Consider the following 25577-nt stretch of genomic DNA (forward strand, 5'->3'; position numbering starts at 1 on the left):
ACACACACACACACACACACACACACACACACACTCGTACAGCAGCGCTGAGATTTAAAAGAGGCTGATGGTACGTCACTCTTGATCCAGTGCCATATGCCCATTTTGCCAAGTAGGACATGCTCCTGATTCAACATCCCACTTCATGTTCTTGGACCAACATTACAATCGACAATCACAGCCCTCTGACATCATCAGTGTGCTGCTGCTGTGCTTGTTTCAGACTTCCTTTGTGCTTCCTCGGAGCTCAGCTAGTTTTCCCAATTGAAGTTTGTACAGTAAAACAAAATCCTCAGTAACACTGAACAAAAACCTTGTAAGCTACAGCAGGGTTAGCAATTAGCTTGCTAACTAGGTTGGCTATGCTAATGAATATTTAAACCTGCCAATAGATGAGAATATTAGTGAGCTAGCTTGCGAAGTAGGTAGGCTATGCTAACAAATAAGTTTGCCAATGGGCTCCAATATTAGTAAGTTAGCTTGCCAAGTAGGTAGGCTATGCTAACAAGTGAACTGTTTAGCCTACTAACAGAGAGTAAGCAAATTAGCATTATTCAGTTGCAAAATCCCGCAATTAAGACATATTCCCTCCTTTTTTCCATCATGATCCTGGATAGATTTGGTTAGGTTTATCCAGGACCATCATCCCAGCCAACATTTGTATGTGGGTCCCATGTGGGTAGTAAATGGGCTGAAAAATGGGCCCCCAATGGGACTGTCGATGGGTTCCATATTAGCCCCATGCCCACATGGGTGGGCTTACCCAAGTGGGCCCCTGCTAAGATTTTTCAGCCTTTTTACCACCCACATGGGACCTACATACAAATGTTGGCTGGGATCATCATCACACTAATTATGGATTATTTGTTTGTGTTGGCATCAATGTGCCAATGATGGTCTTGGATCAATGCGAGCACTGCAATCCTGCAAAAAAATAGGCTATTGGAAAATGTGTCCTTCACAGGTCTTTGCAACTGCACAATGACATCATCCTTACTCTTAATGTTAATGAGCAAGATCTAAGCCTACTGGTATGCTTACTTATTACCATAGCCTGTCTAGTTAGCAAGCTAACTCACTAATCTTCTATTCTATGGTCAAGCTCACATGTTAGCATAGCCAAACTGGTAAGCAAGCTAACTGCTTGGTTTTCATTCTGTGTTGAGCGGGATTTTGTGTGTCAGCTCTATGCAGGGCCGATGCCGTTGTGAACATTTCTAATTGTGCGGTGGTGTGTCTGTGTCACTTTGCAGTTACACCTCCAAAACACTAGTCGGCGGTGGAGGTTTCTGTGAAGTGCTGTAAAGTTTAATTGATTCAAAACACAAGTACACAAATCAGCTTCACTATAACTCGCAGCATTCANCTGTCTTATACTAAACACGTTTTCCAAACAAATGTAACATGCTAACATTATTAGCACAAGCCTATGGCATTTTACATTGTATAACTTAGCCTAGCCATGAGCAGAGATTTCCTCCTTTATTGTTTCTTATCTGTGAAATTAAAGTAAATAAAAGCTTGTAGCGTCAGGCTACAGGCTACAGCGTAGGGTACGGTGTATGTATGGTGTCTAAGTATTTTGTTTAGTTGTATTAACTTCAATTTGGAAACTAGCTTAGCTCCAAAGCACAAAGGAATTTCAAAAGAAGCACAGCAGCATCATGCTGATGATGTCAGAGGGCTGTGATTGATTGATTGATTGATTGATTGATTGCAATGTTGATCCAGGAGCATGTCCTACTTGACAAAATCAGGTCATGCACCCGTTCTCAGTGGTTCAGGTTACTAATCATGCACATGCCACTGAAACCAAACCATCAGCGACCTTTCCATCCAGGCATGACTCAGCACACACAGCAGGCGTCCACACAATCAGTGCATTAACTACTAAATGAAGAGGGTTTGGTGCATTCGTCTCATTTAGTATTTCAAGTACTCGTAAATCTACTGTGATCTAAAGGTAACAAAGTGCAATCTACTCTCTATTGCCTAACTAGACTCACTTGGCTAACGACTGCGTTAAAAAAGTTTATTATTAAAATCAGGCCAAAATACATCTCCCAGCATGCTGTGCATCTACTGTTTCTCAGAGGATCGGGTGACTGTGATTATCTAAAGGTTCCTTCCTCTCGCCCCCGGCAGAGACGGGTCTTATGAGGGTTCAAATCTGTGCTGTGTGTTTGATTTCTGTTCTCCTAAATAAAAGATGCAACACAAGAGGTCACAGGTCCTGCTCGTGCATCTGCTGCTGCATCTTCTGAAGCATCTGCTGCATCCTCCTCAGCTGCAGAGGTAACGACAAGACAGATAAAAGGGGAGGATGAAGAGACGGCTTACATAAGAACACATATGGGTCATCATTTCACATCACACATGCTTATGTAATACCTGCTGCAGTGCATTATTCAGGATCTGAGGTTTATTAAGGAGTCACGTCTACTCACCTCGTCATCTTTCATTCTGATGAGCTTCTCCGTCTCCACGTCCGGTGTGGACAGCGGCAGGATGGGGATGGGGCTCTCCACCCGCTTATCTGCATTCATCTTACTGGAAGAGATGAGATAAACAGGAGGATGACAACCAACAGCAAGATGTTGGGTTTTTATTTGATTCACTGCAGGCAGAGAATGAGCTTGTAGGAAAACAAATAATTCTCTGAATTTCTTTCTCAGTTCTGCTACAGTCAAGATATCTGAACACAAACCTGTGTGACAAATTGACAGAAAGGATTATGCTGTTGCATGCATTATGCACAGGCTCTGCAGCATCATTGATGTTCTGAACGGTGGCAGATTCAGGCTGTCGGAGGGGCAGGGGCAGAAAAGGGCTCCAGCTGCATGCATAATGGTTTTTAGAATGCATCACCAGTTCCTCCAGGATGTCAGAGGCTCTTTTTGCAGTGAAATTGCAGTGGTATGTGAAAACAGTTTGTTAAGGAGGAGGTTCAAAAAGGTCCAGTGTGTCAGATTTTTCTAACCAGTCCTGTTCAACACTTGGTGGTGAGACAGATTTGTTCACAAAGCTCAGCTGGAAAAACTCTGCTTCAGCTTCAGTATATTTTCAGATAACGTTACATTAGACTTCACATTTACATTTCACTGGGTGGATTCCCTGCTGTCTCTCTCTGCTGCCCACTGAGCAGCAGCTCTCATTCATTCTTCAGAGACAGATGATTAAATTAGCAAAATAAAATGACTAAAATTGCCCTAGAGAAAACGAAATAAGATGCACTCAGCCAGCCAATAGAATTGTTCAATCATCCAACCCTAGAGGGCACTGCATCACATTTTCTCCACCATCTGCAGGTGTGGTGGAAACACAGACTTTCCATAGGCTCAATTTTTTCACTTTATTTGTTGTAATTAATTTAAAAATGAAACTGAATAATACAACTGATCGTTTTACAGAGTCCCTACAGCTCAAGGTGAGTTAGATTTAAGGCTTTTTAAACTGCAACTTCAAATAAAATGGAAGACAAATTTTACAAGAGCCAAAATTGAAGAAAAAAAAAGGGGAAAATTTCACCCAAATGTTTATTTATCAAATAACGTCACTTTTTTTGTTTCTTGATGGAGACGAGGGCAGAGGAGTAAGAAATACCTGGCGTTTGTTGGTGAGGTTTCTCACTTTGCATGTGAGATTCCACTGCCACGATTCCCACTGTCTGAAAAATCTTTTGCATAAAATACACTGAGCTTTGTAAACATTATCTTACACCAGTTTCAGCCATGCTGCGAATTCCCGGTGTTGTCCGGGGCACAGTGACCGCTAGCTAGCAGACAGTGGATCCTCTGCTCTGAGCAGAAACACAAGTAAGTGTTTTTGGTTCCACTGTCCTGATCTGTGTGAGGTTACTGTGAAAAGAATTCGGTAAGTCCAACCACCGATCCATTTTCAACTGCTTATCTGAAGCCGGGTTGCAGGAGGAGCAGGCTGAGCAAAGTATTCCAGACGTCCCTCTCCCCAGCAACGCTTTCAAGCTCCCCGATCCCGAGCTGTTCCCAGACCAGATGAGATGTGTAATCCCTCCAGTGTGTTCTGGGTCTGCCCCGGGGCCTCCTACCTGGAACACCTCTAACAGGAGGCGGCCAGGAGGATCCTGATCAGATGCCCGAACCACTCAACTTTCGACACGAAGGTGCAGCGGCTCTACTCTCTCTAGATGCCTGAGCTCCTCACCCTATCTCTAAGGCTGAGTCCAGACACCCTGCAGAGGAAACTCATTTCGGCTGCTTGTATCTGTGATCTCATTCTTTCAGTCACTACCCAGAGCTCATGACTATAGGTGAGGGTTGGGACATAGATGGAGCAGTAAATCGAAAGCTTGGCCTTCTGGCTCAGCTCCCTCTTCACCACGGCAACCTGGCACTGCGCCCACATCACTGCAGATGCTGCACCAAGCGGCTGATCGATCTCACGCTCCATTCTACCTTCACTCGTACACAAGACCTCAAGATACTTGAACTCCCTCGCTTGGGGCAGTAACTCACTCCACACCCAGAGGAGCTAATCCACCATTTTACCGTCAGAGAACCATGGCCTCAGATTTGAAGGTGCTCAGTAAGTTATTTAAAAAAAATAAATGTTACTTATTATTTTTAGAGTTACAATACGACATCAGAAAAAAACAAGATTCATAAAAACCTACTTCCTATGTCGGAGCATTTCTAAGACATTTGAAACATTAATTTAAGACATTTTAATACCAATGAAGGCCTTATTTTTAGATTGATGAACTTAATGCCTTTTAAGACTTTTTAAGGATCTGCAGGAACCCTGGTTTTAGCATTTCATCCACGGGAAGACGTGATTTTACCACCTGTAATTGAGAAGAGTAGTGTGTGTTAGTATTTCTTTGGTTAACAATTCAACAAAAAAACGAAGAGAGACTCCTGGACCTAGACATTCCCTTGGACCTGTTTTTATTTTTATTGGATGTGAAGCCTAATCACCAGTTTATCACAAACAAAAACAATTACTATAATTGGATATAAGCTTAACCCTCCCACGACTTAATGGGAGCGCATGACAGCTCAGCTACAACTAAAACTCCCCATTTTCAAAAGTAGATGGACATCAGTTATTGATTACCTTGATCTGAAAACGTCCTTAAAATCATTTGAGGTTAACCTTTTGTGGATTTATGTGTAAATATGTCGATGTCGAGGGTGTACACATGGGCAGCTGTGTGTCTTCTAATGCTGTTTGATGATTCTTTATCCACTTGTGCATTTATGTCATGTCTGTTCACTGATGTTAATGGCAATAAAGTTAAAAATATATATACATATGTTGATGTATTTTCTGTGTTTCACCGCAGGACTAGAGAGAACCCAGTATAAATTATTAAAAGGCCATTAGACATATGGTTTTTATGTAAACAGGAAAGTGAAAACTTTTGTCAATGGGCCAGATACTTGAGCTGGAGGACTTTTTACCTGTCACTGCTGATGAGGTATGACACTTGGACATTTGCCACAGCAACTCCCACCTTTGGATCCATTATTTAATAGAAATCCAGTTCACCCACTTCTCCAGTGACAGCTGTACACCTGTTCTGGTTTCACACAGTGACACTGTGGAAACGATGGTCTGTGGGTGTAAATCAGTCACTGTGTTCCTGTTCTTTTCTCTCAGAAAATACAAAACAATATAAAGTGTACTAACACACACACACCTGGTCATGGTCTGGATGCACTGGGCTCTGTAGTTCTCGTAGTGACAGTCGCTGGTGATGTCCTTCAGGTCGTTCATATGGGTTCTTATCAGCATGGTCCTCAGCTTCACAAAGTCGCAGTGGGACGGGTTCTCCACTGCGCACAGGAAAAGATTTACATCAGGGCCGGTCAGTCCCTGGAAATGGCCGTTGTCATGGTAACTGAAGGCTGAGGAATCGCTGCGGAGAGTTGGGACAGACAGCTACAGAGAGTTTCTTACCCTCCACAATGCCCCACGGGTACAGCCTCCCTCTCACTCGCTGACCTCGGGCTTCTACCACAGTGTTGCTGCCGATCACTGCAAACGGAGTGCTCTCCTGCATCACATAACACAGCCTTTACTTCAAGTGACAATGGCACTGTGTCAGAGTACGACAATACATGTAAAAGTCCTGCATTTGTAATGTTTGTAGCGGAGCGGTATTATCAGAAAAGTGACTGTTGTGTTGTATTTAGATATGTAGTGTGATGATTAATGCGTTGCAGTGATCCCGAACCAGCTGTAGGTAGGGTGGTAACGTTACATGGCAAAATCAACTAAATAACTACACTCAAGTGATTCTTTTTAATATATTTATAGCCACATCATTTTTTAAAGGAGGAAAATAAACACTCAAATAGGATTACAAATTGGAGTATATCAACTGAGAGTGCAAGAAAACTTGTTAGCATGTGGGCAGAAGAGTTGAAATATTTCGGTCAAAAGTTTTCACTTTCCTGTTTACATAAAAACCATATGTCTAATGGCCTTTTAATAATTTATACTAACAGGTTAAAGGTAGGATCTGGAGGATTTTCAAACAAAACAAAATATAGACATATACAAATGAAATCCTGCTTAATCATCACCTATGGGCTTCTACTCATGTGTGGTGGTGACTCTGTTTGCAGAGCTCCTGCCCTTTAACTGTATTTTGATGTTTTTGTGAGCTCGGACCGCTTCTGGGCGGAGATTTCCCCAGCCAATGAGAGAGCGCAGGTGCCGTGCCCGAGCGTGTCCGAGCGTGCACCAGCGCGAGCCTTGCCTGAACCTCTTCTGTGAAGCCTTCTTCCGTACCTCCGGGCTCCGTACACCCGGGAGAGTTGAGCCTGATAGGAGGGGCCAAATTTGAATGTGTGTTTACAAACAGCAACTGGAAAATCCTCCAGACCCTACCTTTAAAAAATTACGTAATGTAAATCATTAAAATAGTTAGCTAAAGTGGTTTTAAAAAAGTGACAATTAAAGTGCCCATGAAGTATCATAAGTAAAACTAAATATAGAGGCATAACCGCCCCTGCTGTGGTATATTACAATATATATTTTGATTATCATTACTGATGCATTACAGTGATTTGTATGCAGTTGATGGGGGTACGTAGTAAAATCAACAAATTACCTTTTCTCAACTGAAAATGGAAATTGTGATTTATGTATATGTATTTACTTATTCATTTATTTATTTATTTAATATGTTATATACACTTGTATACATATATTTGTGTTAAGGAGGAAAAAAACAGTCCAATTACATATTAGAGTGTATTTATTGAGAGTGTGTGAAAACTTGTTAGCAATGGAGGAGAGAAGTTGAAATTGTTAGCTTAGAGTAAATAAAAGAATAAGCCAAGTAATGTAAACAGTTGAAATAATAGTTCGCTTTAAGTAATGAATAAACAGTCGTAGCTAACAAATAAAAGAAGTAAGAAGTTACTTAAATTAGTTAGGAAAAAAATGTAAAAAGAAATAAAAAAAACAACTGTTGGAAAAGTTAGTTAAGTTATGTAAACAGTTAAAATAGTTAGCTTAAAGTGGTCAAAAAGTGTTAGAATGAACTGAACAACAGTTTGAACTGTTAGCTTAGTAAACACCTAAAATACTTAGCTTAGCTTAGCTTTGTTTAGTTAAAATAGCCAAGTAACGTAAACAGTTGAAATAGTAAGCTAAATGTGGTTAAAAAATAAATAAAAAAAAGTTGGAATAGTTAGTTAGTTAGTTTGGAATTGTTACCTGAGTAAATACCTAAAATAGTTAGCTACAAGTATTTTAAAAAGTTGAAATAGCCAAGTAAGGTAAAAACTTGTTAGCTAAAGGTGGTAAAAAAACAAAACAATTTTTAGCTAAGTAGACTGATGTAATCAATTAAAATAGTTATGTGGTTAAAAAAGCAAACAGTTGAAATAGTTAGCTCAAAGTGGTAAAAGAATAATAATTGTTGGAATAGTTAGCCAGTAAACACCTAAGATAGTTAGCTAAAAGTACTTCTAAAAAGTTGAACTTGCCAAGTAACATAAAAAATTAACATAATTAGCTTAAAGTGTAAAAAAACTGTTAAAAAAACGAATGAATGTAAACAGGTAAAATAGTTAGCTAAAAGTAGTAAAAATTATTGGAATAGTTATCTAGCTAACACCTAAAATTGTTTATTAAAAGTAGTTTAAATATTTTAAAATATTTTGCATAAAGTGGTAAAAAAAAATAATTAAATAATTGTTAGAATAGTTAGCTATGGAAACGATTAGGTATTAAAAAAAGACATAAAAAGTCAAGATAGTTAGCTAAATGTGGTTAAAAAAAAACAGTTTAAGCAACATTATAGCTAGCTAAGTAATGAAAACAGTTGAAGTAGTAATGCTTAAAGTAAGGGACGGCCTAAATAGTTAAACATCCAGCTTTCGCAACTCCAATCTTATGTACTGGGTGTGTTTGTAAATCCAATGTGATGCTCTACGCTAAAATAAGAGCGCTATTTTTCTTCAAAACGAAATGCTAGCCTACGTTCCAACAGCGCTCCAAATCTACGAACTGTCCAGTTTGTGCCAGAGTGCGCTCCAGCACTTGGAGAGAGTATTTCCAAACACACTCGTTGTATATAAAATCTTAATCTGTTAGGTAATTAGTTAAAGTTAAATACTGTCAGTGGAGACAAATGTAAAACCTTTCCCTCCTTGCAGTGGTCACGCACAGTTCAAATTCCTCCAGATGATAAATATACTTAACGATACTTTGCACCACTGCGACTCACTAATCAGAATAAAAGAGCCTGTGATTCAGACTCATCAGCTCACCTTCAGCTCTTTATCCTGCCGCTTGAACTCCTCGTCCTCATCAGAGTCGCAGTCCGGGAACTGATAGATCTTTATCCCGTACTTATCTATCTCTTCCCTCAGCTGAAAGGACAACACACACACACACACACACACACACACATTTATGAGAGATGTGATGGATAACAGCAGGAACACACACAGTCATACACCCTCCCACTGAGTGCTCAACTTCAGCAGGAAGCCACTGCCCTAAAAGATGGCTTTACAACTCAGTCCAGATAAAATCTCTGCAGAGAAATGTCTGAGTCATGCACCACTGAAACAAGATGAAACTGAGCCTAAATCTAATGCTGAGCTTATCTCCATACTTGTTAACTCAATTACGTCTGCCTCTAGTCTGTGCTGCATTTTACTAAATCAGAATATCAATGTTGGTTTCAGTGTGACTCAGCTCGGCTTCTCAAGTGGCCAAGCAGCTTTATTCATGTAAATCAACAGACAAACTAATACACAGTGTCTACAAAAAAACAACAACCTAAAAAACAAAACACAGACTAAAGACTGATCCTCTCATCTATCTGAAATAAAGCAAATGAGCTTTTCCCCCATAATTTGAACTGTCTTCAGGAAAGTCCAGATTATTATTTAAAAAGCACATAAATAATTCATTCCCATCTTCAGCCAGACGATTACTATGTTTATGCAAATGAGCAGACACCCTCGTGGGTTAATTCAGTGCAGAGATCTAAATTCAAACACTGAACACCCCGCAGCAACAAGAGAGAGCTGCGGCTCAGAAAAAAGGTCAGCGCATAAATTCAGATTTGACTGCGTTCATATGAAGCTCTGTGAAAAATGAGTATATCTAGGTATATTCACATCATATCCTGTAGTAATCTGGTGGATCTGGATTATTTCAGGATTATAAGATTATCTTTCTCACCCGCTCTTTGAGTTTCTTGATCTCGTTGGGAGTGAGGCAGTCGGCTTTAGCGATGAGAGGAACCACGTTAACTTTCTCCTGCAGGGCCTTCATGAACTCTATGTCGACTGGACGCAGCCTGCAGGACCACATGAACTTTACTGAGCGCTGTAACACGTGCGTGTACATTAATACTGTGTGTGTGTGTGTGTATTACCCATGTCCAAACGGAGGTATGAAGTAGAGGCAGCAGTGCACTCTGTTGTCCTGGATGTTCTTCCTGTTCAGTCCGCTCTCGTCTCTGAAGTAGTTTTCAAATTGCTGGTCGATGTAGTCAGTGACAGCCCTCCAGCTGCAAAACACAAACACAAACATGCCTGTAAATGTTTATGTGTTTTTAATATAAAGAACTTTTAAAGGAATAGTTTTGGGAAGAATGCTTATTTGCTTTCTACAGAGAGAGATGAGAATATTTTATCAGCACCTGTGAAAGAAAGATACTAAATACATCTACTCCAGTACTGAACTAGAGGGGAAACTGTGCTTTTTAGTGCAGTAATTATCTTCTCTTGTATTACATCTTGTATTTTTTTATTTATTTATTGAAAAAAATAAAAGAAAATTAAAGTAAACAAAAAAAGAAAGAAAATCAAAAAGGAAAGAAAAAATAAAAGAAGATTAAAGAAAAGAAACAAGAAAAGAAAACTAAAGAAAAGAAAAAAGAAAAGAAAATATGAAGGGAAATTAAAGAAAAATATAAAAGAAAATATGNAAAAAATAAAAAATGAAAAAAATCTAAAAGTAAACTAAAGAAAAGGAAAAAAGAAAAGAAAAGAAAAAGAAAAAAATAACATAAAAGAAAATTAAAGAAAAAATAACAGAAAAGTAAATAAAAATATAAAAGAAAACTAAAGAAGGAAAACATAACAGAAAATTAAATAAAAATATAAAAGAAAATTAAAGAAAAGAGAAAATAAAATAAAATAAAATAAAAGCAAAAAAGAAAAGATACTTAAAGAAAATAAAAGAAAATTAAAGAAAAGAAAAGAAAATCATGGCGAAGATGGGTTTGCATTTTTGAAGTCATATATCCTTCAGTAAATGGCACCATTTTCAATTCAATGTGAGATCTTTGAACACAGGTGTATTTTTGACGTGGAAATCTAAATCATTACACACTGTCTATTTATCATGCCCCTGTGTTAAACTCACCCATCTACCTCCATAGTTCAAGTACATGAACAGAGGTCATGCAAAGGTCGGTCGGTCGGTCTCTCCCTGATGGATAAACAGCAGATTGATCCTCCCCCTCCAGCTCTCGTCTGCGTCCATAAACTCATTCAGTATTGACATTTATTACATGATTAATCTTCCTTTGGTGATGAATGTTCAATAGTGATTTTGTCAAACATAATTATTGCTGCTGTGCAGGTCAGTGTGGAGAGTTGTGTGTTTGGACACTATCATATCAGCTGAGCAGCAGGTGATGAAGGTGTCACTGCTGAGGAGGGCAGTGTTTACACAGCAGGACCACAAGCTGGGCTCAAAATTATATTTACTCTCCTTCTGGAAACACCATAAAACCAACAAATTAATGTCATACAGTTAATCAGATAAGGGCACTCTTAAGATGGCATGTAAAATATTTTTAGTGTAGAAGACCGACCACTTTGATTTCAGGTGTTTGTGTCTTGCTGCAGAAGCTGCTGTTACACCACCATTATTTACCATTATTTATGTTTATGGATAATTTTGCAAAACAGCCAGAAAGTTCAAGTGCACCCAGGCTGAAATCCTGAACATGACACCAGCTCATTTTCTGATGAAACTCCCTGTAATCCTTTTTATTCTCTAAACACACTGCGGAACATCCTCAGTTAATGTAAAACAACGAGGGGAAGAATTTGGTGATACAAATTGCTCCACAAACACACACAAAACCACACAGAGTGATTACAGATCAATGCATCAGGGGCCGTGAGATAACGTGAAATGTAATTAATGTCCTGATGAAGACAGATCAATACTGTGGCTCGAGCCAAAAGGAAACACACGATGCATTAAGCGTCACTGGAGAGTCAGGAACTGTAGTTTTAAGAAGTGAAAGCCTGAGTTTCTAACGCAGGTTGTTCTGAAGCTGCAGAGACAGGAAACAGGAAATCCTGGCTGGTTGTAAACAGGCTCATATGTAATTAAACTTTAGGTCTCTGTGGACCCGTGGAGGGAAATCAAATGTGCAACCAGGCAGACGCAGAGTGAAAAAGAGGCGTATTTTACCATAATATCTATTTAGTTTGGTTTAAAGCAACACTTACCTTTCTGGAAAATTTACACTTTTCTTTGTTTAGGTTAAAATGCTATTAATAAGCTGATGGCACATTAAAATGTAAGTGAATTCCTCTAGAGATGAAAACTCATAATTATATCATTCTCATATGGTTCGAAGAAAACTCCGTCCTGTCTGTCTTCCCCATGTGGAGGCCTCCAACTGGACTGACGTAACCGTTCGCGTAACGTTATATATGACAACACAGCATCCAGTTGCTAACGGTTAGCCTACTGTCTTGTTTGTTGCCAGTCACCAGTACTATCTAACGTTAGCGTTTACGTTATATTATAAAACTCATCAGTCATCACTGACTCCGGATAAGTTTCAAAACTCCGGGGTTGCGTTTGACTGTGCAGGACAGGTAACGTTATGTTTAGTTTGCCTCTAATGTAACATATAACGTTATATATGACAACACAGCATCCAGTTGCTAATGGCTAACGTTAGCCTATTGTAGCGTAGCCTCTGAAACATTAACGTTATCTTCCTTGTGCGTTTCCACTTACTAGTAACGTTAACGCTACTATCTAACGTCAGCGCTTACGTTATATTATAAAACTCATCAGTCATCACTGACCCCGGATAAGTTTCAAAACTCCGGGGTTGCGTTTGACTGTGCAGGACAGGTACCGTTATGTTTAGTTTGCCTCTAATGTAACATATAACGTTATATATGACAACACAGCATCCAGTTGCTAATGGCTAACGTTAGCCAACTGTAGCGTAGCCTCTGAAACATTAACGTTATCTTCCTTGTGCGTTTCCACTTACTAGTAACGTTAACGCTACTATCTAACTTTAGCGTTTACGTTCTATTATAAAACTCATCAGTCATCACTGACCCCGGATAAGTTTCAAAACTCCGGGGTTGCGTTTGACTGTGCAGGACAGGTACCGTAATGTTTAGTTTGCTTCTAATATAACACATAATGTTATATATGAGAACACAGCATCCAGTTGCTAATGGCTAACGTTAGCCTACTGTAGCGTAGCCTCTGGAACATTAACGTTATCTTCCTTGTGCGTTTCCACTTACTAGTAACGTCAACGCTACTATCTAACGTTAGCACTGTAACCTTATTCTAAAACTCATCAGTCATCACTGACTCCGGTTGAGTTTCTCCTCTTCCGTGTATCTAACGTTACCATGCCAACACCTACGTCTATCATAGACATAATGAGGACGTAATGGAGGAAGGGGGAGTGCTGTGTGAAATGCAAGAAAGGTAAGAGTAGCTTTAAGGGAAACATCGTTGTTTGGGTTAAAATGAATACTTTGTTAAGGTTAGGGGACCGTTGTCGTCATGGTTACAGTGAAAACACTCGAAGATGTCTCCTTAGGCTCTGAGAAAAGATACCAGGCATTCTTAACTGTTTTCCAGATGAAGTAATCGTTATTTGCAGCCCTAGTTTAAGAAGCTTTTTCGACAAAAAATCTGCACGTCAAAAGTGGTTCCAGCTTTTAACGTGAAGATTTGCTGGATTTCTTTGTTTCCTTTTATGGTAAAGTGATTCTTTAAGGTTTTGAACGAGACCGTCCTCCCACCAAAAATTACCTGTTTGTACGAGCAGCAATGACTCTGGGGCTGAAAATAAAGCCAACCCAGAGCCAACACATCCTATAGAGCGCTCCAGGGATCACATTTTTGTGTAGGCCGTTTATGATATTTACATGTTTTGTTCAGCAAGATAATCTCCACAGATTAACGCTATGGTTCGGAGCCGGTACGCTGTCACTTCGAGAGGTAACACGAGGGAACTGGGAGCGCTAAAATGCTAACTCATTAACAGGTTTGAGGACTAATTCCTGGGGCACACTGTTAACAAGTACCGTGCGTGTATCAAAGCCTGATGTATCTCCTTTGTGTGTGTCACAGAGCAGCATTGTTGAATAGAACTGCAGAGCTTTGATTTAAACGTGGGTGAAAGTACAGAGACAGAGCTGAAAACAGGTCAGATAAGTGTTGCACTTTACTTAAAGCCACAGACAGCTCCCTCCATCTAATGTTATTTATCATCAGAGCTTCCTGAGCTGCTGTTATTGACCAGATCTCAGTCTGCAAAGTAAACACCCACCACTCAGTGTTGTTGACTGCGTCTCCAAAACCTGGGGTGTCCACGATGGTCAGCTTCAGCTTCACCCCCTTCTCCTCGATGTCCACTGTGTGCTTCGTGATCTCCACCGTCTGATTGATTCGCTCTTTGGGGCACAAACATCACACAGATACAGATAGTTAGTAAAGTGATCCAGTGGTGGAGGAAGAACAGCTCCTTTTTTACATTAATTCTCAATAATTTGTGAAGTAACTCGTGCCTAAATCAGTCATAATAAATGTAGTGCAGTAAAAAGTACAATACTTCCCTCTGAGATGTAGTGACGTATAAGGAGCCATGAAAAGAAATGACTCAAGTAAAGTCCAAGTACCTCAGATTAATAGTTCAGAGATGACTGGTTGATGACTCACCTTCTGCATTGAGTAGTTTTCTGTCTTTGTGCAGATCAGTGAGGAACAGGCTGTTCACCAGAGTGGATTTACCCAGACCAGACTCACCTGTAACACACACAGAAACACACAAACATATAATGTAGTTACATGTACACTCACCGGCCACTTTATTAGGTACATCTATTCAACCCCTTAACGCAAATAGCTAATCAGCCAATCACGTGGCAGCAGCTCAATGCATTTAGTCATGTAGACATGATGAAGACGAGCTGCTGAAGTTCAAACTAAGCATCAGAATGATGAAGAAAGGTGATTGAAGTGACTTTGAACGTGGCATGGTTGTTGGTGCCAGACGGGCTGGTCTGAGTATTTACTGGGATTTTCAGCACAACCATCTCTAGGGTTTACAGAGGATGGTCCCAAAAAGAGAAAATATCCAGTGAGCCAAAATGCCTTGTTGATGCCAGAGGTCAGAGGAGAATGGCCAGACTGGTTCAAGATGATAGAAAGGCAACAGGAAGTCAAATAAGCACTGGTTCCAACCAAGGTGTGCAGAAGACCATCTCTGAAGCAACAACACCTTGTCCAACCTTGAAGCAGATGGGCTACAGCAGCAGAAGACCACACCAGGTGCCACTCCTGTCAGCTAACAACAGGAAACTGAGGCTACAATTCACACGGGTTTTCTCACCAAAACTGGACAATAGAAGATTGGAAAAACCACATTCAGATGGAAGCATGGATCCATCCTGCCTTGTATCAACGCTTCAGGCTGCTGCTGGTGGTGTAATGGTGTGGGGGAGATTTTCTTAGTACCAACTGAGCATGGTTTAAACACCACAGCTTACCTGAGTATTGTTGCTGACCGTGTCCATCCCGACTACTGCATTGTCCCCAACAATATCACTGTTGTCTGTCATTGTCTAGTTGATATATATGGTACACAAACGATTAACAGATTTCAGTCTCTAATATGAGTCCTGCTTCCCTGACCCCATATTACTAATTGGAGTGGCTTCGACGTTTATTGCTAAGGTGTGAGAGGCTGTGGCTCCGTCAGCTATGTGCATACTCCAACTGATGTGTCGCAGTGTATGCTTCCCACTGAAGAGCTGGGGAAGCAGCAGTGAACTGTATCGGAGGTGGTGAAGTTAACATTTGTGCGGACAGTAAGCGACACAATGAGCAGATTTATGTCTGATCAGTGTGTTTTCAGTTAGTTTTCCACCTCTGCTTTGATGAAGAGCAGCACACAGCCACAATGAAAGAGGTTACTTCCCCAAACAAAACACACAAAGAGGACTGGAGAGTACATCATGCCTCCACATGTACTGACTCAGCAGAGATAACACTGAATGAGAAAAGTTAATCTACCAGAGAAGAAATATTTGAAAGCAATGCAGAATGCCTGAGAGCCTCACTGAATAACATCCCACGACAGCTTTATATTTTGAATGGTGATTATGTAAAGTCAGGCTTGATTTTTTGAGCCATACTAAAAATGTACGTACGAACAAAAGCCAAATATGTTGTGCACCAACAAGTATTCAACTTTTTCTACCATCTGCATCGCCAGTTTCTTGTCTCCAAAATGTTCGTAAGCACGGGTCAAAGTTTTTCCCATCCAGTCTGTATTTATAGATCACAACTTTTCTGTGGAAAGTGGCGTACGCCTGTTTCAAGCCTCGTTTTGTGCGTACACAATCTTTATAAATGAGACCCAGAGCTCTAGCTAGCAGTAGATGCACGCTTCCTTCTGCACGGTGAGACGGTTGGCACATGTAGTTCTCGTCTTCCTTATTTCAATAGTCTGTCATCTTGTGCATGTCAAGTTTGGCAAAGCGGGCTGCGCACAGATAACAATCATTGCTGTTAGCTGCATTTTATGCACATCTCTCCCACTGCTGGGGAGGCAGAAGCAAACACTGCTAACCAAGTCACCTTGCAGCCCCCGCTCTCACTTTGTCTCACTTTTTTCTCATTTTCCATCCCTCTGTCACACACTCGATATTTGACCCACGATTCTCGATATTGTTCTGTTGTTCTGTCACTTTCCTTTTCACAGTTGCAGCCCCCACTTCTTTCTTCTTGTTCCCTCTTGAGTCAGCCCCAAACTTACAACACACAAACAAATTAACAGTCAAACTCGGTCGGACAAAGAATCCAAGCTCTACTGCTAGCTCATGTAGCACCACTGAGGTAGCTAATATTGCAGCTTAGCCAAGAAGGACGCCAGTAATGTTTACATCTCGCACTGCCACAAGCACAAGCCTCTCGTCCATGAGTAGATGCACGCTTCCTTCAGCAAGATTTCATTGGTCACTTAGTCGCAGAAAGTGGAACTCTATACTGAGCTGCGCCTTGTCAAAATAAATCCAAACCTATATGACTGGAGCATGTGTGACTTTATTTTGAAAGGACAGACACAGGAAGTGTCCACGCTCAGCAGTCAGACAGGAGTCAGGTTAATTTCCAGGGCTGGTACCTGCGGTTATTCCACAGGCTAGTTAATAACATGTCGGGCAGGAAATCCAAAGTGTGGGATCATTTTGAGAAGGTGAAGGACGAACCCAAGGTGATATGTAAACTCATCTTCATTGGTCGACTACAAACATGACGTATCATCTGAAACATGGAAGTAGCTACATGCCCATTAGCCCACAGCGTCATTAACAGGCGGCTCGCTCAGTGTGTGACGTGCACTTGGAGATAAAATATAGGCCTATATTAATGAAGGTTCATTAGTACGGTTTTGTGTTTCTCTGTAATGTAGCACAGTGTTAACAATGTTACTGATACTATTCCTAGGGCGCCCTAGTAGTTCGTGATGTGCCACAAATGTGACTTGAGTCTGAACATAAACCTTTAATTCTCTCACTGACATTTCTTTTTTGTTCATTTCGATGTAGTTATAAAGAATGAGGCAACAAAACCAAAATCAATGGAGCTGTCATCGTAATGTGAACTTAATGGACTCAGAATGATTTAATAGCTCAGAACTCGTGCACAGAAGAAAGCCGCTTGCAGGGGTTCTTCTTTGAACCTTTTGTCTCTCAGGATTCTCAACATGCTTCTGCACATTTTAACAGATGGATTCAAATCAGAATTAAATCCAGATCTTCTTTTTTTTTTCCCTGAGGAGAGCTTTCATGACTTATCTCGTTCCACAAGACGAACATTATCAAAGCGAGATATTTTCACAGGTTGCATGAAACTTGTGAAAACTGTTGCGGAGGTGTGGTGGTGAAAGCTGCCTCACAACAAGGACATCCTGCATGAGTTTCAGTCTTTTTGTTAGAAGACGCTTTTGGATTCGATCCACATGCTTAAGTGTTGTACACGGGGCTCTATCAAAAGACACACACTGTTTGGAACATGGTGTCTCTCAGTGGTGGAACAAGTACTCAGAGTTTTTACTTTAATAAAGTAGTGATACCACAGTGTAAAAAAATTACTAAACTCTTACAGTACTACTACTACGCCAAGTTAAATTCCTTTCCCAGTGAGCACCTACCAGGATTTCAATGTTGAATTCTAGCTGTAGGTCAAAAGAGAGACGATACTGATTAGTGTGTACTACACAGAAAATACTCTACACACTGTGAATCTTTCTGAACATCATTTCACCGCTGACCATGGCCGTTTTTAAACGTATTTTCAACGTAAAAATGTTCGCTGGGTTATGTGAAATACAGTACAAAGTACAAAAGCACTGGCAGCAGCAAAATAAAATTAAAGCACCAAAAGTACTCATTATGCAGAATGGCACATTTCAGAATAATATATATTATAAATTCTTGGAATATAATTATTCATGCATTAATATGCAATTTAATGGTGCAACTGGTACGGGGGAGCTCATTTTAATTACTTTATACTGCTGGGTAGCTTTTGAATTTCCCTCCTGATAAAGTTTCATCTCAATCTATGATAATAATCAGAATTTGTTTGTTAATTGTATTTTGTTTCAATAATCTGAATCTGGGGGGCGTAGTGGATAGTGCCAGTGCCCCATGTACAAAGGCAATACCTCGCTGCAGCGGTCGCAGGTTCGAATCCGGCTTGCAACCCTTTGCTGCATGTCAACCCCTGCTCTCTCTCTCTCACCCCATTTCAATCTGTCCTGTCCATTAAAAGGCAAAAAGCCCCCAAAAATAATATTAAAAAAAAAAAATTCTGAATCTGCAAATTAACTTCACGGGCTCACGGAGAAGAGTAGGGACGTTAGCATGGCAGCCGACTAGTGCTAACGCTATCAGGAAAGCAGGGAAATAGCTAAACACAGCAGAGACCGAGAGTGAGTGAAAGACATTGCTAACTTCTAAACTAAGCCAAACTAAGTTGGCTGTTTAGGTTTTATTTCCTCGCCCCTGTGGCGAGTGAATCTGCCTGCAGTGAAACCGGGGCTAACCGGTGCTTCCTCCTCATGCTCCACTTCACTCAGCTACCAGCACAGCCAGTTAGCCTCCGCTAGCTTCCCAGCTAAAGTTAGCCCCAGCTCTCCATTTGGATCCAACCGGAGCACCGAGCCCTGGTTTGTTATTCAGATTAAAGTGGGAAGAAGCAGTGGGTATATCGGGCAGCTGAGTGAAGTGGAGCCTGCAGAAGAAACACCAGGACCATCTGGATGTAATAGTCCGTGGAGATGCTGCAGTGCTCGGCTGCACAGACGAGGCAAGTGGGGTGGGGGGTGGAGAGCAGAGGTAGAGGCTGGCTCATGACACACTTTGTTTTGTTCTACAGGCAGTGCACAACAGCAAACCTAGCGGTGAAACGATTTCGCTTTTTGCCCCTTTAAGTACAGAACTTAAATAACACTAACACTGGTGTCTTTTGCCATTACAAAACAAAATTTCAAAGCAGAAAATTTAAAATTAATACTAATGTTGATGGTGACATTGATGGTGAATGTCACCTCTCTGGTGAGAGGAGCCAGTTGAGGTGGTTCGGGCATCTGGTAAGGATGCCTTCCGGATGCCTCCCTTGGGAGGTGTTTTGGGCATGACCAACCGGGAGGAGACCTCGGGGCCGCCCCAGGACACGCTGAAGGGACTACATCGCCCAGCTGGCCTGGGAAGCCTCAGGGTTCCCTCGGAAGAGCTGACGGAAGTGGCTGGGGAGAGGACTGTCTGGGCTTCTTTGCTGAGGCTGCTGCCCCCGCGACCCGGACCCGGATAAGCGGAGGACGACGAGTACGAGTACTAATGTTGATGGTTAATGTGCCACCATTATCACCTTCAAATATGTGCAGTACAGCATAAAGCTTAGCAGCAGCAACAGTACCAAGTTATCACATGTGCTGCATTCAAAAAGAATGACATGAGCTTGTGTTTAAGACGTGGGATAAAGTCAAGAGCTTATGGTAACACGGCCCCGTTTGAACACAACAATGCATACACTGGACAGACATTCAGTAAAAACCCAGAGGAGGTGACATCGTCTCTTACCTGCCACCATGAGGGTGAAGTCGAATCCCTTTTTCACTGACTTCCTGTGCACCTGGTTGGGCAGCGTCGCGAAACCAACATAATCTTTTTCCTAGAAACAATCACACACAAAAAATATATTGAATCATTTTCAGTAATCGAGGCAATAAAGTTGAGAAAAAGCGTTTTCTGGCAAACTGTAAAACAGACAGAGATGTTTAAAGAGTCAAAAAGACGCTAGCTACTGAGACCTGCTAATGTTTGCTGCCATTAAGCTAGCAGATAAAAACAAGCTGCAAAATAAGGAACAAACATTAAATTTGTATTGTTTTGGATCTGCTTTCATCCATTCACACAACTTTCACAACCGTTCATATCACTTTAAAATGTGGTGGGAGTATTAAGTTATTATTAGTGCATTATTGCTGCGTTATCTTTTGTTATGGAGCATCTTTGCTGCAGCGATCTCACGAGCTAGCTTTCACTTGATACACCGAAGACTAGATATGTTACTTTAGCTTTCTAGTTAGTGTGTTTTTGCGTATGGCGAGTACATAAATACACAGCCAGAATGCAGTAACTAATGCTACGCAGCAAAATAGTACAGATACATTCCTATCCAATACAATTAACTGAGTTTGTTTATTATTTGCACTTCATAGCGTACACAAATTAAATGTGTTTGGCTGTTTGGCACTACACTACATTACTAGTAGCCTATTATATAATAGTATTATACTGACGTCAATAAAACACATTAATTGACAATTTAATACATTTAGGTAAATGTTTTAAAGTAGCTTACGCACTAAGATCTCTTGAAATTCAGTGGAGTCAAAAAATGAGATCTTGTGCTAGCTACCCTTATGCTAAGCTATACCTTTAGCATGAGTTTAGCGTTATTGTGTTTTCTTCTCCAAAATGAAAATGTGCATGAACTAATAAAATAACCAAAATGTCATGTAATCAAAATTAATGTTTTAAATTTCTGTATAGGCCTTATAACAAGGGGACAATCAACAACTACACTTAGCTTTAGTTTTAGCTAAGGCTATCTCACAAGCTAGCTTTCACATATCTTCTAGCTAGTTAGCGGTCTTCTTACGGCAGAGAGTGTAGGAATACACAACCAGAATGCAGTAATACAGCCAAAATGTCTACTGTACTACTCTACTATTTTGTCTTGTCTTTTTAGATCTGTTTTGTAGATACTGCAAATTTAAAAAGCTTTTTCTTTTCATGGAAATTATTGTTTTTTTATGTACTAAAATATGTCGGGATATAAGGAAATTTTGACCCATTTTGTAGTTATATGTGGGGCAGTATAATGGCCGACCGACGGCCTTCTGGGTCAGCTCTCCCCTCACAGCTCAGTGCTGCTGCACTATGGCACAGTCGTTGTGTTAGTAGGACAGTCCCATGATTCCTTGCATCTTTTATTGAAGACGGCAGTGGAGACACTGAGAGCATGCCCTGAGGTTCTCCCAAGTATTCATAATACAGTATGGCAGGCAGCCACTGAAACAAGAGGAGGGGGCGGGGAGTGTGTGCACTGATGGCGACAATGCAGAGGCATTCATCAGAGTGCATGGGGAGCTCCAAACACAGTAAAACAAGATGAAATAGAGGTTTGAAGAAGATGTGACCTACTGTGACTGCTGAAATAAAAGTACAGCTCCTCTTAGCATGCATTAGATTTATCTAAACACTTCCACTTATGGTTACAGGAAGCTTTTAAAGCCAAATCTAATGTAGAGTGCATTAATATAAGATGTGATTATACAACAAGACATATAAATGTAAGATATACAAATAGAGTATGAGATACAAGGTGCAACGTAATGACAATTATATCATACATTAGCTCGACTGCTCAGGGAGCTGTGTATATGGAGATACATGTGGGGGTGTTTTGGTATTGCTTCCATATTGACATTTTGTCTGTGGATGCGTTTGTCACTCCCACACACTCATATCACAAAACTCCACAGATCCAGACTGCTGGGTTAACACCACGCTGCGTCTGTGTCCGCTGCTCTGACTCAGCTTCGGCGCTGCCGTCCAACACCACATGAAAAGGCAGAACTGTGAGGCAGGATGAAGGCAAACGGTATGAAGCTGCTCGTAGGATTTTGGGGGGATATATATCTCAAAATAAAGACGCTCACAGCGAAGGTGGTGAGGAGATGCGGTATGTGAGACGTTCTAGGGTATCTGTTGATGAACGCAGTGCTGTCTGTTCTATCTAGTATTGAGTAGAAGTTCAGCTTGCTTTGGGTCGACTGGGTTCATAGTCAATCTGGGTGTGTTAACAGACGGCCCAGTCTCCAGATGACAATGCTGGCGTTGTACGTTTCTGCAAACCACAGTTACATTTCTGACACCGACGTGAGACGCCTGCCAAGCTGCAGACCACTGTTCAAGACAACAAAACTAGTTGTTTTTCAACAAGTCATTACTGTGTTCCAGCGGCTTTTTAGCCCATGAACACAGGTGTTTTGTAGCAACCTGTCACTGTATTTCCAGCACATGACCAATGCAGTGATGGGGTAAAGAAGGAAGGCAGGTTGTGGTGGTGGATGGGTCACAAAGCACAGGACTTTCCCCTTCGTTAAGGACATAATAGTAAATCTTTTCTTTGGAGGTCAGGGGTCAAACATGTGAAGGCAGTCAGCGAAAGCAGAAAAAGGCATCCTTCAATGTCGGCATGATACGCGTCTGGTTGTGTTGGTGGCCTCAGGGGTAAACGTGGCAGGACAAGAACGAAAGATACGAAAGATAAGGCAGGTGAGTGGGTCTAACAAGCACCAACTTTCACCTGAGAGAGTTGTGTTTGTGTCCCGTGAGATCATCAAGCCAAACCCCGTTCTGTTTTCCTGAACCCAACTGTGTTTTTGTTCTCAAATCGCAGCATTGTACTGACGTAGTGCTTTTATTTTGAAAGACACTGCATGTAAACGTTAAATTTCCTGTGAAAACTTGACATGACGTCCCAGAACGTCAACAACCAACGCACCCAGGGTACCTTGGACGTCATATGTGGACGTGGGAAGACCATGACCAAACATCGACATGTGACGAGGTCAGAGTGAGAAGGTGTTGGTTTGTGCAACTTGTTCATTGTTTAAAATCAATAAACATATGTTTACAAAACATGTACACTGTTGATGCATCACATAGAGCTCCAACTAATGCTTACTTTTTATTATTTATTAATAATTTTTTCTGCAAAATACAAAAGAATTTGTGATTACAAATTCCCGAGAGCCCACAGTGATGTCTTTAAATGTCTTGTTCTGTCCAACCAACAGTCCTAAACCCAAAGATGTCAGATTTATTATCACATATGGTGAATAAAAGCAACATATACTCACATTAAAGCAGCTGGAATCACTAAATGTTTGACTGTAATGATTCATCAGTGCTCAAACTGATTTCTGATTGATTATTGGACTAATGGTTTCAGTTCCAGATGTGGACAGATGTTGCACACTAAAGGAAATGGACACAGGTCAGTGAGATGGTCAGTTTCTCCTTATACAGCCTGACTGACCTGGATTAAACCGACAGTGTAAAATATGTCAGTGATCATGTGATGTGAACACAAAGAGGGAACCTGACGTGACATGACTGACCACCAGGGTCACTGACAGCTGTCATACAGCGACCACAACAAAGGGATCACTCACACACACACACACACACACACACACACACACACACACCTTTGTCCGCCTGCCTGCGTGTCTCTTACCTCTGCATCATCTGTGCCATGAAGACAGATTCCAGGAGACATGAGGGCGCAGATGACAGCCACATCCCGCCGTCAGGACCACATCCGGAGGAAGAGACAAATAAAAACATCACGTGGATTTGTTCACACTCATTAATCGATGCTTAATTACCCGTGACGCGGCTCCTAATCACCTGTGGGGGCTTACCTGACCGGGGCGCGCGGCTCTTGTACCTGCTGTTGGCCGTCATCTCGGACACAGTTTGTGGATGATGCGTCCAGGCTGAATGAAAGGGGCGGGTCTGGACTCCCTTTAATTAATGCTGCACAGTATATCTCACCCACCGCCGCAGCAGCAGCAAGAAGAAGATGAAGAAGAGGGAGATGAAGATGGCTCCAGCAGCAGCGCTCACACGTGCGGAAAACAACAAGGACCCCAGTTAATCATCATGTGTGTCATGGTGCCGCCGGGATGTAGACGCTGTCATGCCTGCAGACTGATCTGCTCATTGTGAGCACATTTATTGTGTCAAAGAAAAACTGCCTGCAGTTCATGTAAAGCACCAGGTGGTGGCAGCAAAGATCTGCACCTGTCTCAGGATAATCTGTGCTGCACGTTTATATTGTATTTGATGTAATAATAATAATAATACTAATAATAATAATAATAATGATAGTTTGTATATAGAGCACTCCTCAAGCAAGATACAGCTGCATAAAAAAAGAGTAAAGACAAAATCTAAAAGTAAAAAAATATACATCAAATCAACCAATTTGAGTTCAAAATAAAATAGTGTAAAAGGTGTTCAGACTGCACTTTGGCCCATGAAATAAAATAAAATAGAGTTAGCAAAATCAAATCAAATAAAATAATGAAATATAATAAAATATGAGAAAATCAAAAATCAAATCAAATAAAGCAAAGTAGGGTAAAATAAAATAAAATAATAAAATATAATAAAATAGAAAATAAAGTAAAGCAAAGTAGGGTAAAGTAAAATAATATTAAATAGAATAAAATGAAATAAAGTAAGGTAAGGTAACTTAAAGAAAAGTAAAGTCAAGTCAAGTGAAGTAAAATAAAGTAAGGTAAAGTAAAAAAAAAATGTAAAGTTAAGTGCTATAAAAATGAAATAAAAAGTAAAGTAAAATGAAATAAAATAAAGTAAGGTAAAATAAAATTAAATAAAAATCTTTCTTTGCTTCAACAGTGTTGAAGAACATATCAGCAAATTAAGAACCTATATTTTTTCTCAAACTTTTAGCAAGGTTTTAAGTGCATTTTTTTTTGTTTTAGGAATCAGTATTATTATTGTTATTATAATGCCTTTTTAAGACCAATGATAATAATAATAATACTTTCCTATTTTATTTGTTTTTATCATGTCCTGCTGGTATTATATATGTTATACTTTATTATTTTATATGATATTTTATGTTGTTTTATGTTTTATGTTTCATGTATGATGTATCTTAAGAACACTGAGTTTACGCTTGTTGTATGAAATGTGCTTTATAAATAAAGTTGACCTGACTTTATCTCTTATTGTCTCTGAATGCAGCACTTGACACAGATCAGAATATAAACTGATGTACTTACATGATTCATGCACTTTTTGGGGATCGTACACCCACGGTTGAATGAACTTATTGTAAGCTACATAAATGTAAAGCAATATAATGTTTTCCAAGGCTGCAGGACAATCATCAGAGAACATCAGCTGTGTTGGGGAAGCTACTTTGAAAGCATAGTTTGTAAAAGAAAAACACATCAAATTGACAATGTGAGAGAAACTTATGACATGATATAAAACAAAAAAGTCATTTGAAAGTCAGTTGCCCTGGAGTCCTAAAACCCGGATATGAAAGAACATTTTACCGCTCACTGTTAGCTCTAACGTTAGCTCAGTTCACCCAAAGGGAGGATGCCGGTGTGCTGATAAATAGTTTTATAAATGTAGGTAAAAGTA

At 40.4% G+C, this 25577-nt stretch overlaps 1 protein-coding gene across 1 annotated transcript; it reads right to left on the bottom strand.

The window, feature by feature from the left end:
• Positions 1-1374: 1374 nt before the first annotated feature.
• septin5b (septin 5b) lies at positions 1375-24441 on the bottom strand. The gene is made up of 12 exons (XM_050052608.1): positions 23816-24441; positions 23629-23639; positions 19896-19986; positions 14467-14553; positions 14078-14201; positions 9890-10024; positions 9694-9811; positions 8769-8870; positions 5941-6037; positions 5681-5816; positions 2448-2550; positions 1375-2287 (listed from the first exon to the last, which is right to left on the bottom strand). Exons 1-12 carry the CDS (start codon positions 23856-23858, stop codon positions 2225-2227), a joined length of 1110 nt encoding a protein of 369 aa, XP_049908565.1. The 5' UTR covers positions 23859-24441; the 3' UTR covers positions 1375-2224.
• Positions 24442-25577: the final 1136 nt, after the last annotated feature.

This window comes from Epinephelus moara, chromosome 9 (genome assembly GCF_006386435.1).
Source record: "Epinephelus moara isolate mb chromosome 9, YSFRI_EMoa_1.0, whole genome shotgun sequence".
NCBI classification, from domain to species: Eukaryota; Metazoa; Chordata; class Actinopteri; order Perciformes; family Serranidae; genus Epinephelus; species Epinephelus moara.